The sequence below is a fragment of the Danio rerio genome, chromosome 12 (assembly GCF_052040795.2).
Source record: "Danio rerio strain M-AB ecotype USA chromosome 12, GRCz13ab, whole genome shotgun sequence".
NCBI lineage: Eukaryota > Metazoa > Chordata > Actinopteri > Cypriniformes > Danionidae > Danio > Danio rerio.
The window spans coordinates 4921751-4940000 of record NC_141032.1 but is presented as its reverse complement, the minus strand read 5'-3'; the positions used below and the strand labels follow the sequence as shown (position 1 = coordinate 4940000).

Genomic DNA, 18250 nt, shown 5'->3' with positions numbered 1-18250 from the left:
TTACTTTAGATATTGATTGAATATTCTCTTAGACTTGTTATTGTATGTTGTTCTTGTTCATTTGGATTTCTATAACATCCTGAGTAACCCTAACTCTAACCCTAACCCGGCTGAGTATACAATCTCTTAAACACAAGCATGTCAGTCTTGGTCATTAAACAGAGGCGATTAACCACTATTCTAAAAAGACAGGACCCTACTTACTCAGTCTAGAATAGTTTTTGTCTGGCCCCTATAGATCTGCTATCTACTAAGACAAAACTATTTCATCATACCATGACCATTACTATAGAACTAAGTAGACCAATTTACTTAAACTATTAGTAACTTTGAATAACCACCATATGATTTAAATGGTATTATAAGTTTAGAGATGAAGGCCCTACCCACATTCAGATTGGTCTTAACAATACAATACAATACTTTGTTGTTCTAAATCAGGGGTCACCAACAACACCAGGTAGCCCGCCAGGTTCACATGAGTTTCCCGCAGGCCTGTTCTAGAAAATAGCTCACCATAGCACCACATATGAGTAAGCTGCATCTAATATTTTTATAGGTATTCTTTTTTAATCACACTTGCATTGGTGTAAATTTGAATATTACTTTAAGTTATATATTTAAAAAAACTTTAAAAACTATTTCAGACAAATGAAGTGTTGCATATTGATATTTATCTACCTTGTTAAATCATTTTAACAACTACTTTGAGAAATCATTAACATGATCAATGTCTTCACAAAGATGAATATTATTAATTATTAATAATAACATATAATTAAAAGTAAATTAAGAAAAATTTGTTATTTAATAACTGGTAGCCCTTCATACTAATCGGTACCCAAGAAGTAGCTCTCAGTTTCCAAAAGGTTGGTGACCCCTGTTCTAAATAGAAATCCCATTATTGGCCGTTTACAGTCTAAGTATACTTGAATGAATGCCAATGTGTTAGTTGGAGCTCTAAGAACATTGTATAGCGTGCCACCCTGCTCCGTCTATCTTGTTTTAGTCCGTTACTAACCTGTACAGGGGCTTCTGGGGTTATGGACTTAAAGTAATCTACTAGGGATCATAATGCGAACTCTGTTTGAATAATTTAAAACATAACAATTAAATAGTCAGGTAAATTTATTATGCCAATTCATTCAGTCAATTTATAAACAATCAATGCAAAACATCATATTCTCGAAGATAAATCCAAGATCAAAAGATGCATACCTGACTTCAAAATATACATAGGATGGAGCATTCACGCTATGGGATGATCTGATTACAGAATCGCCCTGAACATTTACATTGAAACTTCCTCTTAAGTAGTCAAAAGTAGTCAATCCAAAAATGTTCTCGAGGGAAGGGGTGTGTTGAATAACAAAAGTAATTTGCATTTAGTGGAAGAGTTTCTCATTTGAATATAACTCTCTAGGTAAAGGCACACCCTTCGCAGTGATTCAAAAGATGTTTCAAATGTAAATGAAGGAAAGGAGAGGAGCTGGTTTTCCCGCATTCCCACCTGGTGGGTTGTGGCGCCGATTTTCTCTGTGTTTTCAGCTCATGTTTGAATTGTCAAAGACATCAAAATATTTGTGGTATCTCAAATCTTACAAATGTATGGCCCTACACAATACATGGGAGATATAAATTCACATTACATTACGTGTTTAAAGTCCGGTAAAGCAGTGGTTCTCAAAGTAGGGGTCGGGACCCCCCGAGGGGTCGCGGGGCAATGAAGGGGGGTCGCCTGGTGATTTCCAAAAATCTATTTATTTTTATTAAACCATAAGAATTAACATATTTTATCCATAACTATACTGAAAATAAAAATAGTCGTTTAAAGTTACTATATACTATATAGTTACTATAGTAGCTTATAGTTACTAGTTCTATTGGATTGCGACCCCTGGGGTAATTACATTATATTAAAGGCAGCAATAGTGTCAGATGCATTTTGATTTTCTAACATCAGGTTATACTTTCTGGCACATTTAAAGCACTGACACAAATTTAATTGGTGTGTCTGCGTCATTGTATGCAAGGTTTCTGTATTTATAACCACCTCAGAGGATATTGGGGGTCGCGAGTCACTGGCATTGTTATTTTGGGGGTCGCGGGCTGAAAAGTTTGGGAACCCCTGCGTTAAAGGACCAAAAGTGATTCAATTATTTTTTATAATGAAGTTCTGAGAACACTTTTGCGAGGCAAAAAACGGCAGAAATGACTTTGTTTGCTTGGTGTCGTCTGCATCAGATTAGTGTGCATGTTAATTATGGGCAATGTAATTCTTTTGGGTTGCACTGTTGACTCTTAACTCTAGGACACATCCTGTTAGCGGTCAGCCTTTGAGCAGCATCAGGCCCTCAGTGAGCATCCATCCGGCTAGTTTGCTTGGTGTGTTCAACCTGTCGCTTCTTTTTGTTTTTGTTTTATAGAACTTTTTGTGAAAACATAACACTCAATAGTGTAAAAGATGCATATTTGTTAGCAAAATGTAATCAGTGTTATTACCCCATCCCTAAGCCCACCTCCCTACAATCAGAACTGCACCAAAACCACTTGCAAACAATTCAGCAATTATGCAGCACCTTCAAATGAATCTCAGCCAGACTAATTGAATAAGACACAAAATAGAAGGACATAAAAAAAATCACAGAGACACTGTTAAAATATACAGTTGAAGTCAGAATTATTAGCGTGATTATTACACGATCTAATCCAATTATGTAATTCATTTTTTCTTTTGAAAAACCCATTTTCAAGATTTGATCCAATCTCTTATCCAAAATCCTAGTGGATTACTTTTGAAAAACCGGGCCCTTGACACCAGCCCTCCAGGACTGAGATTGGACACCCCTAGATTACATGGTCTGATCTTAATTCAAAATGCCTCTGTTAATTTTGAAAAACCCATTTCCAAGATTTGATTCAATCTTTGATACAAAAATCCCACTGTTTTACTTTTGAAAAACTGGGCCCTGGGTCCGATTTTTCAAAAGTAATCCACTAGGATTTTGGATAATAGATTGGATAAAATCTTTAAAATGGGTTTTTCAAAGGAAAAAAACGAATTACGTAATTGGATTAGATCACACAATCCAATCTTGGTTTTGATCCAGATCAAACCTTTAGTTTGGGTTTTTCCAGACCTTTTTTGTAGGATTTCAATCACTTTGATTAAAAAAAAATCAGGATTAAACGGATCCCATCAGAAGGGTGGATCCAGCATGGATTTCATGCCCAAAATGTATAAAATAATACTATGTTTGGATTAACCAGTATCTTACAAGATATCCCATTTTTTCATAAGGTTTTAATTGTATTTGTTCATCCGTCAGGCTACATTGATCAGGTAGGCTTTAACTTATTCAGCCTTTCACTATAGGTCAAAGTAGAGTTTGGCCTCATAAAATAATCCCCCAAACAGCTGTCAAAATTGGCAAAAAACAATACATTATATTCTGTCACTAATTGATATATATATATTCATCACAATGGAAAATATTTTTGTTTTTGGAATATTTATTAATGATGCATGCAATGATTACAGAATTATTGTGGAGTTTTTGACATTAAGCCTTTTTTTAATTTGACACATCTATATTTGAAACTTGTTATAAATACCCTCAATTTACAGTGTTTGTGTTGTAGATCACAGACGAGTGGATCGCTGTCAGAGGATGGGGTTTTTCTTGTTTTTAGTTTTTTTTTAAATGTGTGTGTTTTCATTTCAAATAAAAACAAAGGATTGGAATGATGTGAGGTTGAGTAATTAATAACAGAATTTGAGTTTTTGCATGAGCTTTAATGGCTGTCTTGTATTTTAAAATGAGCTGAGTTTTTTTAAACAGTGTCTTTTTGTTCAGTCTCTGCTGTCTCAGATCTGGTGGGGGGATATAGAGAGAGGAACTCCGCTCTGGAGAATCCTGCTAGTGATAATCTGTCCTCCTGTCTGCTACAGCAACTTCATTGAATACAGGTACAGCAGCATGTGAATGTCCTCACATTACCACTAACTTTTAACTTCCTTCGACAAATGTGCATAACAACCTGTGTTAAACAGTGACCATGTTTACATGGACATCAGTAATCAAATTATTTGCCTTAATTTAATTAGCATAATAATAAGATTGAAACATTTACATGAGTTGCTTTTAGAATGTTTCTTTCATGATCCTATTTTACATGTTATAACACATAATTCGATTAATGTCGTCGCGTCACCAGACTAAATGTGGTATTTTCATGTGAGGTCAGATCAGCTGCTGGAGGCGGTTGTACAAAGCCGGTTTTACTATCAAAAACATGAAAATCGCCTTTGATTAATCGCCCAACCCTAATGAACTTTTGACTTTTTTCCTCCTAGGAAGACAGATCAAGCAGAAAAAGAGAAATCAGTGATGGCACCTCCATGTTCAGAAATAGACAGACAATATGAAGAGACCGTCTTCTCCTTCAATGACAATAAACATCAGTACATCAGCTTTTATTCTGTACTTCATGCGTAAATATGTCTGTCAACACCAACCAAATTTCTTTATCAATCTTATAATCTTTAGAAACGAAGCCGAGCATAAGGACTCAGAAAATATCAGGCGAACAGCTAAAGGTTGGACTTCTGATTTTGAACAATTTCATTCATTCATTTTCTTTTCGGCTTAGTCCCTTTATTAATCCGGGGTCACCACAGTAGAATGAACTGCCAACTTATCCAGCATATGTTTATCGCAGCAGATGCCCTTCCAGCCACAACTCATCTCTGGGAAACATCCATACACTTCAATTCACACACATACACTACAGACAATTTAGCTAACCCAATTCATCTATACTGTATGGGGTGCCACTAGGGGGAGGAAGCTAGGACGATTGTAAGGACCCATAGATTTAGGGCCCCTGGAGACATTATCAAGGAGCGCCTTGCACGCCACCCCACATACCCATCCCCATAAAAAAACCCCACACCCTCAACCACCACTCCGCACTTCACTTTTATCCATGATCACCCACCTCCCTTCCCCCGCTCTTCACTTTCATCCGCGATCCCCCTTTTCCCCATAACCCCCCCTATCCCCCCACCCCTCGGCCTTCATTTTCATACGTGACATTTCGCCTGTCAGAGGGTATGGAATAAAATCACTGTCATAAATATTTTGTGCGAGAAAATTCATGCATCTGTAATTATAATTTCGTAAAAGAATCGTAATGTACTTGTAATTTTACAAGGGTACAATTCCAAAATCTGCAATTAAAACAGACACAGATACAACATTTTCTTTGTCTGTTTGTACGTGACGGATACATTTACGATGGGTGTACTTTACAAACACGAAATACGGTTTCACCACGGACACGACAACCTGATTACGAGTACGAATCAAAAAGGGACACTCCACTGTGAAAATTACGTCACCGCTGTCACAGGCATTAATAAACAAACGAGAGCCATCGATCACAACAGTGCGCTTGCTGGAGACTCGAGCTCCCAGCATAGTCTCATAAAAATGTTTAAAATTACACACCTCTGATAAACACAAACCCTCAAATATTTAACTTGCCTTTTGCTGGTAACTTCATTACATTATAGATCAGTGGTTGATCTGGCTTTAAAAAGGGTTACTTAATCGACAGATGTCATGTTAAGTGATTCACAGAGATATTCTGCGCTTACTGCCTGTAACGTTAACTTACATTATGCTCACAATCCCAGGCCCATTCTTAATGATTGATTCTGTAAAATGTCCAAGAAACACAGCGAAAAAAGGACCTCATTAAGTCTCCACCTTTATTACAGCTCATGACGGACATTTCTCAAAGAGGGAAAAAACGAAAATCTTACCTGAGACGGTTGTGATCGATGGCTCTCGCTTGTTTATTAATGCCTGTGACAGCGGTGACGTAATTTTGACAGTGAAGTGTCGCTTTTTGATTCGTACTCGTAATCAAGTTGTCGTGTCCGTGGTGAAACTGTATTTCTTGTTTGTACACCCATCGTAAATTTATCAGTCATGTACAAACAGACAAAGAAAATGTTGTATCTGTGCCTGTTCTAATCGCAGATTTTGGAATTGTACCCTCGTAAAATTACGAGTATGTTCCGTTTTCCTTTACGATTTTATGATTACAGATGCGTGAATTTTATTAAAGAACAAAATATTTATGATAGTAATTTTATTCCATAGAGCAAGGATCACCAATCTCAGTCTTGGAGGGCCGGTGTCCCTGCAGGGTTTAGCTCCAACTTGCCTTAACACACCTGCCTAGGTGTTTCAAGTATATCTAGTAAGACCCTAATTAGCTTGTTCAGATGTGTTTGATTAGGGTTGAAGCTAAAATCTGCAGGACACCGGCCCTCCAGGAACAAGTTTGTTGACCCTTGCCATAGAGGGCACCCCCTGCCCACACAAACACAGTAAGAACATGCAAACTCCACACAAAAATGCCAACTAACCTAGCCGGGGCTCGAACCAGCAACCTTCTTGCTGTGAAGCGACAGTGCTACCCACTGTGCCACCATGCAGCTCCATTTTGAACATTTTCAGAAGCATTTATAGAAACTAGTTCATTGTTGATTTGGAGCAGAACGGCTGAAATTATAAGTCTTTCTGTCATCAGGAGCTCCTGCATTCATCAAACCAAAGAAGAGTAGCTTTGTGGTCTCCCGCTGGAAGCAGTTCTGGTACGCTCCTGTCACCTCGTTCATCGGCAACCTTCTGATGTACTTCCTCTTCCTGTTTCTGTACGCCTACGTGCTATTGGTCGACTTCAAGCCGCCTCCCCCTGATGGCCCGGCGGTTTCGGAGTATGTGCTGTATTTCTGGGTCTTCACTTTAGTGTGTCAGGAGATTCAGGAGGTATGGTAGATGCTTTTTTTCCTACTCATGCTCTCGTACAATTAATCTAATGGTAAATCTATGCGGTTTATTTAACTTTGATTTCTTTCCTATTTCTTTCTGATTACCAGGCTTTCATTGCAGGCAATAAGAAGTTTCCTCAGACGTTGTTTTTGTATGCTCAGGATGTGTGGAATAAGTTTGATGTTCTTGCCATTTCCCTCTTTATTACTGGTTTGTGCTGCAGGTAAACACCCTTGACGGTTTACTATAAGCGGTATAAAGAATAACATTACTCTAGATTGTAGGTTCAATACAATTATATGGTTTGTCACAGAGCAGTTTGGTTTGTTTGTGACTCAACAGAGGGCAAAACTTAATATAAATTGCCTATTTACTATGAACTGAGGTTTACTGAACAAATTACATCTCTGTCTTTAAATGTTTAGCTATGTTTGTACTCTAATTCATTGATTAATATATAATAATTTGCACAGGGGCTTTTATAACTTGCTTTTGTTAGTCACACAAACACACGTATCAAATATATTGATTATATACAGTTGAAGTCAGAATTATTAGCCCCTTTTTTTCTTCTTTTTTAATATTTCCCAAATGATGTTTAACAGAGCAAGGACATTTTTACAGTGTGTCTGATAATATTTTTTCTTCTGGAGAAAGTCTTATTTGTTTTATTTCGGCTAGATAAAAAGCAGTTTTTAATTAAAAAGAAAAACATTTTAAAGAGAAAATTATTAGCCCCTTTAAGCTATATTTTTTTCTCGACTGCATCCAGAACAAACCATCGTTATACAATAACTTGCCTAATTACCCTAACCTGCCTAGTTATCCTAATTAACATAGTTAAGCTTTTAAATGTCACTTTATTGTAACCTTTATTTTACCAGGAAAGACACATTAGTCGCCTTTCCACTATCGCGCCTAAAGCGAGCGAGCCAAGGCCAGTCGCGTTTCCACTGTCACTTCCGGGGCCTAATCGGGCCAAATCGGGGCTTTCCTGGGGCCACCGGCCGGCCTTTTTCTGCCAGCCAAATACCTTGGGCCAAAGAGGGCCAACTGGGGCTTCAGGGCGGAGTGAAAGGAGAGGCGGAGTGCGGACACAGTTTTCCGATCGCACACGAGAAGGCTACATGCGCCAAACAAATAAATAAATAAGAGAAAGAAAACATCTAGCCTTATAGACTTGGTATGATCGCCCTTATGTTTCCCTTTTAAATGTAAGGCTGTTGCATAAAATAATAAAGTTTTAATTTATAAGTGACTTTTCTTTGCTGCATCCTCCTTGATGTTTCAATAAAGCATAATAATCTTTAAACCATATTAAAGACAGAGCAGACAGTAAAGGTTTTCAAGAGTTTTTGTCAAGTTTAAAAGGTGTGTTTGTGCACGATCAGATGCCTGTATGTGTGTGTGAGACCGAGAAAAAGAGCGCTCCCTTCACAGCTCTGTTGATGCCGCGTTTTTTTTTCTTTTTCTTCTTATTATTATTTTATATATGTGGTGTTATATTATGGATGTGTGCGATCCATGCGCTGGGTCCCTCCTTTAGTGGCAAGACCACTGGATTTCAATGCCAACAGCGGGTTGGCGAGTAAATGAATATGATGAATGAGAACACACAGGTATGTGCGTATAGACATACATTGTACTGCTGTACAGTAACGTGTCATTTGTTTGTTTTGGTTGTCCTAATTTTAATAGTTTCGTCATGATGTGGTGTGCTTTATCTGCCTGATTCCCGCTGAAGTGGGCGGATTGAGTGACGTTCGATTCGGGGGATGTTCTAGGGGGCGGGGTTTGCTTGACAGCTACTAGCCAGACAGTGGAAACGCGACAAGATTTCGGCCTTACTGCTCAACCTCCCAGGTGATTGGCCCGGCCTGGCCCGATAAAAGCCCTGGCTTGCACTGGCCCGATAGTGGAAATGCGGCTACTGAGATTAAAAATCTCTTTTACAAGAGCGTCCTGGTCAAGATAAGGCAGTACACAAGTCACATGAGTCCAAAAGACAACATACAAAAAACAATATACAGTTAACATGAATCACACTGACAAACTATTCAAATGATCTACAAACCTGTGTTTCAACTTATAAATCTTTATACAGTCTTTTTAAAAGCATTCAGTGAAATAAATTCTTTAAACTGCAACTGTGTTTGCAGATTGTTCCAAGCAAAAGGTGCTGCGTATTTAAAAGCCTTTTTTCCCCCATCTCAGTCCGCACTTTAGGAACAGACAGTAAATAAATACCCTGTGACCGAAGACCATAGTTAAGAACAGGCTTTTTACAAATGTAATTCTGAACAAATGATGGGAGTAAACCCAGTATAGATTTGTAAACAAGGACATGCCAATGCATGAGCCTACAAATAGACAAAGCAGACCAACATACCCTAGTATACAGCACACAACGATGAGTAAGGGATTTAAAATGAGTTATAAATCAAAGTGCACCATGGTAAACAGTATCCAATGCATGCAGACTTTGAGACGAAGCATGAATATAGAAAACATCACTGTAGTCCTTTAAGCTGTATCGAAGTGTCTTGAAAAATATCTAGTCAAATATTATTTACTCTCATCATGGCAAAGATAAAATCAATCAGTTAATAGAAATTTGGGTCCCACTTTATATTAAGTGGCCTTAACTAATATGTACTTACACAGGAATTAATAGTTTGTTACAATGTACTTTTTGTGTAAATACATGTATTTACTGTGTACTTATGCTTGATTTAATACATGTATGTAACTACATCTGTAATTAACTTTTGTAATTAAATTTGTAAATACGCTGTTGACCATCCCATACACCTTAATCCACCCTTAAACCTACCCATACCACCAAACCTGTCAATAACCCAACCTCCATCCCAACTCAAAAGCACCACAAGTGTTCTCAAATACACTATAAACACAGTAAGTACATTGTATTTATTTTTTTGATGTTAGTACATAGTAGTTAAGGACACTTAATATAAAGTGGGACCGAAATTTGTTATTAAAACTGTTATGTTTAGAAATGTGTGGAAAAAATTCTTTCCATAAACAGAAATAGGGGGAAAAATAAATAAGTGGTCTAATAATTCAGAGGGGCTAATAATTCTGACTTCAACTGTATGTGATTGTAATGCAAATATATGTCATTTAACCATTTTAATTGAACAGCAATTTTGATGAAAAATGAAAACTTGCCAGAGGTAAACTTTACTTCGTGCCTGTTTTATAAATTTTGTGACATGACACATTATCATTAGGATTTATTGTGTGCAGTAACTGGTTGTAAAAACAAAGGAATGACTGGGTTCAGTGTACTCCCTACTGAACTACTTTTACTATATTTTCCACTTAATTATTCAAATACATTATTTCATATATTTGTGGTTAATTTTGGCAGTGGCAGGATTTCCTAAATATTCATCAAACTTTAGAGGTGTCAGTTCTGCTTTCTTTTTTGTTGATCACCTGTGCCCGTGTATCTCTGTTTCTGCTTCAGGATGTTCAGCTGGTCGTTCAACATGGGTCGTGGTATACTGTGTGTGGACTACATGGTCTTCACTCTCCGACTCATATACATTTTTGCTATTCATAAAGAGCTGGGTCCCAAAATCATCATACTCGGCAAAATGGTGAGACAAACAGTGAGGTGTTAAATGTTTGAAAATCATTAATGATTATGATACACTGCTATAAAATCAAGCCATTTGTAGGTGAATGTCCTGTCACCACATGAGCAGAGAGAGGACATTTTTTGATCCGTTCCATACTTTTAAAATGCGTTGATGCTAGATAAACTGATTAATATGCTATGTATATTTGCACAATCCATGAAAACACTACTAGAAAGGGACTGAAATTAGAAGTAAGCCCAGGTAGAACTACCTGCAAGGCATTTCTGACTGACACATCTCCGCCGGTGCCATTTAGGCTGGCTGCAGGGTCATCAGCCAGGAGCCACCCATCTCCGTGTAGTGGAGCAATGGAGGGACGTCTCCCTATCGCCCCCTGCAGCCAACCCTAGGATCCAGGCCCGTCCCTAAGCAATTTGGCACCCTAGGCAAGATTTCTGGTTGCATGTAAAAAAAAGTATGTAGTCAAGACAGCAAAAAAAACAAACAAACATATATATATATATATATATATATATATATATATATATATATATTTTTTTTTTTTTTTTTTTTTTGCTGTCGTGACTTAACATGCTTTTTACACAAGTTGACATTTTTTGTTCTTCTTAGTTAGTTATAAAATAAAAAAATAACTTGCAACTCCACATAAATGACAATGAGAAGTGTAAATTGCAATAAGTCCATAGTGTGCAAGTCTTTAAAGTGTTTAAAATGCTACCCACTGCATATATTTTAGCATTTGATTGTTAAAGCAAATTTTACAGTTAAAATACAGCAACTAAATCAAATATCTCGTCTTTGTGTTTTGCATGAATTTTAGATAAAGCATGCGTTCTTCTTCCTGTTCTTCCTGCTGGTGTGGTTAATTGCATATGGAGTAGCCAATCAAGCTCTACTATACCAGTACGATCCGAGCCCTGCTAGAGTGTTTCGGCGAGTGTTGTACAGGCCATATCTGCACATATTCGGAGACATCCCTGTGGAAGAAATAGACAGTATGTTCACTTCTGATTTTGCTGCTTTTAGTTAGCATCCATCCACTGACTGGATCATGTCTGTGTGTGTTAAGCTGGCAAACACTGGGAAAGAGACTGCACAGATAATCTGACGTTGATTAATGAAGGGATAGAGCCGTGCAGGGACACCAGCCACAACTGGCTTGTGGTCATTTTGTTGGTCATCTTCTTACTAGTCACCAACATTTTACTTATTAACCTGCTCATCGCCACATTCAGGTATTTATATATCTGTACATCCATTTTCTATAAATGACTGTCAAATCATCTGTGTGTTGCTTTGTGTTTTTCTGCAGCTATACGTTTACTAAGGTTCAGGAGCACAGCGACAAATACTGGAAGTTTCAGCGGTACAATCTGATAGTGGAGTATCATTCACGTCCAACGCTCGCGCCGCCATTTATCATCTTCTCTCACATCAACATCCTGATCAAAAGATACCTACGCAAAGTGCCGTCCGCCAAAACCCAACGATTTGGTAAAGTTTAACTAGAAAAGTACAGTTTAAAGGGTTAGTTCACTCAAAAAGGATAATTCTGTTATTAATTAGTCACTCTCATGTCGTTCCAGTCTTTGAACACAAAGTAAGAAATTTTAGATGAAATCTAAGAGCTCCCCCATCCTCCATAGACAGCAAGTCTAGAAAAGGAACCAAAAACAGTTGTTTAATTGGTTCAGCTGTAATCAAACAAAACTCCAAGAACACTTTTGTGTGCCAAAAAAACACACAAAAAAAGGACTTTATTTAACAGTATCCCGCGTAGTCAGGGTGCACGTTTACTACAGACAATACAGTGCTTGTGTGTTGTACTGATGACTCAAATGGCAATACTTCGTACTATCTTTAGTTAACTCGCACCCAGAGGTGGGTACTAACGAGTTACATTTACTACGGTAAATTTACTTGAGTAAAGTTATTGGGTAACTTGTACTTTTTGAGTACAATTAAATATGTGCACTTTTACTCAAGTAAATTATTAGAGAAAAATCAGTACTCTTACTTTGCTACATTTGGCGGTGGCACATACTGTCGCCTCACAGCAAGAAGGTCGCTGGTTTGATCCTCGGCTCAGTTAGCATTTCTGTGTGGAGTTTGCATGTTCTCCCTGTGTTCGCGTGGGTTTCCTCTGGGTGCTCCGGTTTTCCCCAAAGTCCACAGACATCTTTCGAATTTGGCAACCGGTCTTTTTTTTGCAACCGGGAACCCATGTGACGTCTTGTGTGACGTAGGTTGGTAATTCGTCTATACGTTGTACTGTCTGTAGTAAATGCGCACACTCATCTGCACTAATATTAACATTTTATTACAAAATAATTTGGTGCAAAAAAGTGTTTCTGGAGTTTGATATGATTATAGTAAAACCACTGAAGTCAAAATGGAATGTTTTTAGTTTCTTTTTGGGGCTTTGAAAGTCTCGGACTATTGCTGTTTATGGAGGAACTCTCACATTATATCTAAAATATCTACGTTTGTGTCCTGAAGACATACAATGGTTTTAGGATTAAACATGAAATGAGAAATTAATTAATTCATTTTCTTTTCGGCTTAGTCCCTTTATTAATCTGGGGTCACCACAGCGGAATGAACCGCCAACTTATCCAGCACGTTTTACGCAGCGGATGCCCTTCCAGCCGCAACCCATCACTGAGAAAATGAGAAATTAATAACAGAATTTAATGTTTTTGTATGAATTCATGAATAAAGATTTCTTGAAGATTAGCAAAGTCAATGTAATGGAATGTATAAATTGTGTGTATTTACCTTTTTTAATTATAGCCCTGAGGGTAAAGGGTCCAGAAGCGAACAAGCTGGTGAAATGGGAGAACCAGCAGAAGGAGAACTATCTGGCTCTTGAGAACAAAAAACACAGAGATTCCGACTCCCAGAGGCTCAAACGCATGGCTGCTAAGTGAGTCAAACTTTTCCACAGGTGCCATTAGGACATACTGGTACAACTTTACAATGAGTACTGTAAAAAGTACACAAAAAAGTGTACCTTAGAGTAGAATAATAATTTAAAAGAAAGTGTTTTAAAAAGACCCATATAACCAACATATTTTTTAAAAATAGAACAGTTTATCGATACTTTATTCCATATGGAGTATCATATCATATTGACACTCGGGAGGAGCTCGGAGTAGAGCCGCTGCTCCTCCACATCGAGAGAAGTCAGCTAAGGTTGTTTTGGTTGTTTCGGGTGTCTCCTGGACACCTACCAAGGGAGGTGTTCCAGGCATGTCCTACCGGGAGGAGGCCTCGGGGAAGACCCAGCACACGCTGGAGGGACTATGTCTCACGGCTGCCCTGGGAATACCTCAGGATCTCCCCGGAGGAGCTGGAGGAATTGTCTGGAGAGAGGAAACTCTGGAGTTCTCTCCTAGCTGTGCGTTCACACCGAAGGCAGCGAGAGTGTCAAAGGTCGCTCTGGCCGCCCTGGCGACAACACTGTCTGCCTTCAGCTCCAGCGGCGAGAGCGTCAACATTCGCTACATTGATCTTGTATTTAAAGGGGCCATTGCAGCAAATCAAAATGTTGCACACTTCTTATCAAAATCATTTAGCAATGGAAGATCTAGTTGAATGGCTTTGCTCCACTTAATTTGCCAATGTGTCTATGTGTCTGAAATATCCTGAAGCTGCAATACTGTTTTGTACTGTCGCATGAGATTTCTGTTTTTTTAAAGATAAATATATATAACTGCACATTGGTAACTCACCAGTAACTTATTTAATGTATGTTCCTGTAAGAAAACATTGTAAATAATTGGAAATCCAGTTACCGCAATAATCAAACAACTGTGGTCGGAACCAAAGTTCACAGTACTTTGTTCTCTGGGCTCCTCTGAAGCCGTGGACTTCTTCATTCCGATTACTTGCCATCGAGCCGCATCATAGCTCATTACTATAAAGTTAATTTGATTTCAACTCTCCTGGACTCCCACACTGGCAAAAACACACCTCGCTTATCGCCGCTAGCTCTCGTTGAAAAAAAAGGTAGGGCGTGCATTCACACCAGAGGCGGTGAGAGCGTCCAAGGTCACTCTGACCGCCCTAGCGACAACCCTGTCTGCCTTCAGCTTTGGCAGCGAGAGCAGCAAAGTTCGCTACATTGATCTCGTATTTAAAGGGGCCGTTGCAGCATATCAGTTACATTCCTGCATAAAACATGATTTCTAGCGTGAAAATGGTGAGCACTTCTTATCAAAATCATTTAACAATTGAAGATTAAGTTGCATGTGTTGTGGCTTTGCTCCACTTAATAATCCAATATGTCTGAAATATCCTGAAGCAGCAATACTGTTTTATACTGTCACATGAGATTCCCGCTTTTTTATAGGAAAAAATAATAACATTATTGCACAGTAACACTCGCCAGAAACTTATTTAATGTTTGTTCCTGTAAGAAAACATTGTAAATATTTGGAAATTCGGCGACCACAATAATCAAACTCTTGTGAACAACTGTGGTCGAAACCAAAGTTCACAGTACTGTCTTCTCCGGACTCCTCTCGAACGGTGGACTTCTTCATTCTGATTGGTTGCCGCCGATCCGTGTCATCGCTCATTACCATAAAGTTGACTTGTTTTCAACCCTCCGCGATGCCAACACTGGTGAAAACACGTCGCGCTGCTCCTTGCTGTTTATTGCCGCCAGCTCCTATGAAAATAAATGACTTCCGGCTACTTTGGCGCTCTCGCCACTTTCGGTGTGAACGTACTGCTGTCCCCGTGATCCAGCCCAGGAAAAGCGGCAGAAAATGAATGAATGAATGATTATCATATTTGATTTTTTTTAAGGCTCATAAGATATTATGATGTGAATATGTAGCTCATTCAATTCATAATCAATTGAATAGAAGGTAAATGATGAAATTAATAAAAAGCAGGGCGCACACAAAGAAAACTTATGTTTATCTTGATTTACTGTTTTGTTTACAATGATGGTTCACAGGCAATGGGATGGCGCAGTAGGTAGTGCTATCGCATCTCACAGAAAGAAGGTTGCTGGTTCGAGCCTCAGCTGGGTCAGTTGTGTTTCTGTGTGGAGTTTGCATGTTCTCCCCGCGAGTCCCTTTATTAATCTGGGGTCGCCACAGCGGAATGAACCGCCAACTTATCCAGCACGTTTTTACGCAGCGGATGCCCTTCCAGCCGCAACCCATCTCTGGGAAACATCCACATACTCATTCACACTCATACACTATGGATAATTTAACCTCCCCAATTCACCACTACCACATTTCTTTGGACTGTTGGGGAAACCGGAGCACACAAAGGAAACCCACACGAACGCAGGGAGAACATGCAAACTCCACACAGAAACGCCAACAGACCCAGCTGAGGCTCGAACCAGCGACCTTCTTTCTGTGAGACGACAGCACTACCTACTGCGCCACTGCATTGCCCTAATTGAAGATGATTAAATGAATTTTTGGGTGAACTATCCCTTTAAAGTCATTCTTACATTTACTTTATAACAGACATGTGAGAACCACACCATAATATTACACTATAGTGCTTTAGTTTCATTTCAACTTAAACCAAGTCAAGTAAATATGTGATCAAAACATTTGGATTTCCCACACATTAATGGTGATGTTTTGTTTCAGAGTGGATTGTATGGTCAGACAAGTAGCAGAGATGAGAGATGTAGACCGCAGACTGAGAGCCGTCGAGTCAGAGGTGAGAATAATACGATGAGTATCTATAATAATATGATTTCGGTATTTTATTACACTGCTGTCTGGAATACTTGATTCTGATTGGTCATTCGTGACATTTCATGGTATGTAATTCAGTGATTACAACCACTAAATAGCACAGGCTCAAGTCATTTACATACACAAAAACACTGTACTGTACTTTACAGTCATTTTAATTGTACTTTGCAAGTTCAACTTTTAGATCATCAGGTGAAAATAATTAGTAATTGGTATTTCTGAAAGCTCTTTCAGTGATTTGTAACTTACAAATGATCAGACAACAATCTGACAAAATCTAAGGACATAAAATTATTCTTTTAATAAACATTAAGATCAATGATAGACAAATGCATTAAACTGAATGATAATAGTTGCAAATCAAAAGTTTGATAATAATAGCTTTATGAAAGGCAGGTACTGTGAATGAAACATTTATTAGACCCCCTAGTTTTTTGAGATTTTGCGATTGCTGAATAGAATGCAAAATGAAAATAATCGCAAAAAAGTTAAATAATTTAATAAAACATTCAAAACATTCAATCAAATTATATTTATTTCAGTTTGGAGTGAATTGTTTTACATTACTTATAGACGGTAATGTATTTGAGTGATGTATTCGAGTCCAAATTGTACGAATCCTGCTGGATTTGTGTGTGTGTGTGTGTGTGTGTGTGTGTGTGTGTGTGTGTGTGTGTGTGTGTGTGTGTGTGTGTGTGTGTTGGTGTATTTGAGACTTTCCTGCTAGCACACACCTCCTATATGGGTCACTTGAGCCCTGTAGCCAATAAGATGCGAGCTTACTGTTTAACAAATCACAACCCACTGAGAACCTTTCTTTTTAAAACATTGATGTTTAAAAATTATGTTTAACAGAGCAAGAAAACTTTCACAGTATGTCTGATAATATTATTTCTTCTGGAGGAAGTCTTATTTGTTTTATTTCGGCTGGAATAAAAGCGGCTTAATTCTATGATAACAATCTCCAGGATATATTTTATGCCTAATATTTTCTGCACTCACAGAGACATATCTAATAAAGTGGTCCAGGTTTATCTAATAAGAGTGTATATGGACTATTGCTGATTGATTGATACTCTTGTATATGCAGATAGAGTTCTGTACCTCTTCTCTACAGTGGATTATGGAGACTCTTTCTCAGAGCAGCACAGCGAAGAGCACTAAAGCACATCCTACTCGCAAAGGTAAAAACTGCTGATACTTATCTCAACACTTACAAATATGATAACAGCATTTCTTCACAATAGAATGTGAAATTCTCATAGTAATCATTTCAAGAATTGGTTCACCCAAAAATGAAAAGTGTGGTATTAATTACTCACCTTCATGACGATTCAATGTCTCTGAGACTGTCGTTTATCTTCAGAACACAAAGATATTAAGATATTTTAAATGAAATTCTTCATAACGTGTCTGCCCAAACCCTTTAAACCTAAATATCTCCCTCATGCTTAAAGTTAATATTAGCATTTTTATATTTTTTATATTTAATATCTTTATTTCTACAATCTTGTAAATGACACCAAAAATTGTAAAAGAAAATCTGTGTAACATGTGCACTCACCAGCCACTTTATTAGGTACACCATGTAGACATGGTCGAGACGATCTGCTGCAGTTCAAACTGAGCATCAGAATGGGGAAGAAAGGTGATTTAAGTGACTTTGAACGTGGCATGATTGTTGGTGCCAGACGGGCTGGTTTGAGTATTTCAGAAACTGCTGATCTACTGGGATTTTTACGCACAACCATCTCTAGGGTTTACTGAGAATGGCCTGAAAAAAAGAGAAAATATCCAGTGAGCAGCAGTTCTGTGGGCACAAATGCCTTGTTGATGCCAGAGGTCAGAGGAGAATGGTCAGACTGGTTCCAGCTGATGAAAAAAGCAACAGTAACTCAAATAAGCACTTGTTAAACCGAGGTCTGCAGAAGAGCATCTCTGAACACACAACACGTCCAACCTTGAGGCAGATGGGCTACAGCAGCAGAAGACCACACCGGGTGCCACTCCTGTCAGCTAAGAACAGGAAACTGAG

The 18250-nt window shown here is 38.3% G+C and overlaps 1 protein-coding gene across 2 annotated transcripts in view; it reads left to right on the top strand.

Moving 5' to 3' along the window:
• Positions 1-18250, top strand: part of trpm4b3 (transient receptor potential melastatin 4b3) — a 48162-nt gene that overhangs the window by 20465 nt on the left and 9447 nt on the right. The window contains exons 16-27 of one of the 2 annotated variants that reach the window (NM_001328032.1): positions 3858-3970; positions 4358-4465; positions 4551-4600; positions 6607-6845; positions 6956-7071; positions 10342-10474; positions 11298-11472; positions 11547-11712; positions 11790-11971; positions 13271-13403; positions 16105-16177; positions 17306-17399. In NM_001328032.1, the coding sequence (NP_001314961.1) occupies positions 3858-3970; positions 4358-4465; positions 4551-4600; positions 6607-6845; positions 6956-7071; positions 10342-10474; positions 11298-11472; positions 11547-11712; positions 11790-11971; positions 13271-13403; positions 16105-16177; positions 17306-17399 (1582 nt within the window). Of the gene's footprint in view, positions 1-3857; positions 3971-4357; positions 4466-4550; positions 4601-6570; positions 6846-6955; positions 7072-10341; positions 10475-11297; positions 11473-11546; positions 11713-11789; positions 11972-13270; positions 13404-16104; positions 16178-17305; positions 17400-18250 lie in introns of both variants that reach the window. The other variant, XR_015503246.1, reaches the window with a different exon arrangement.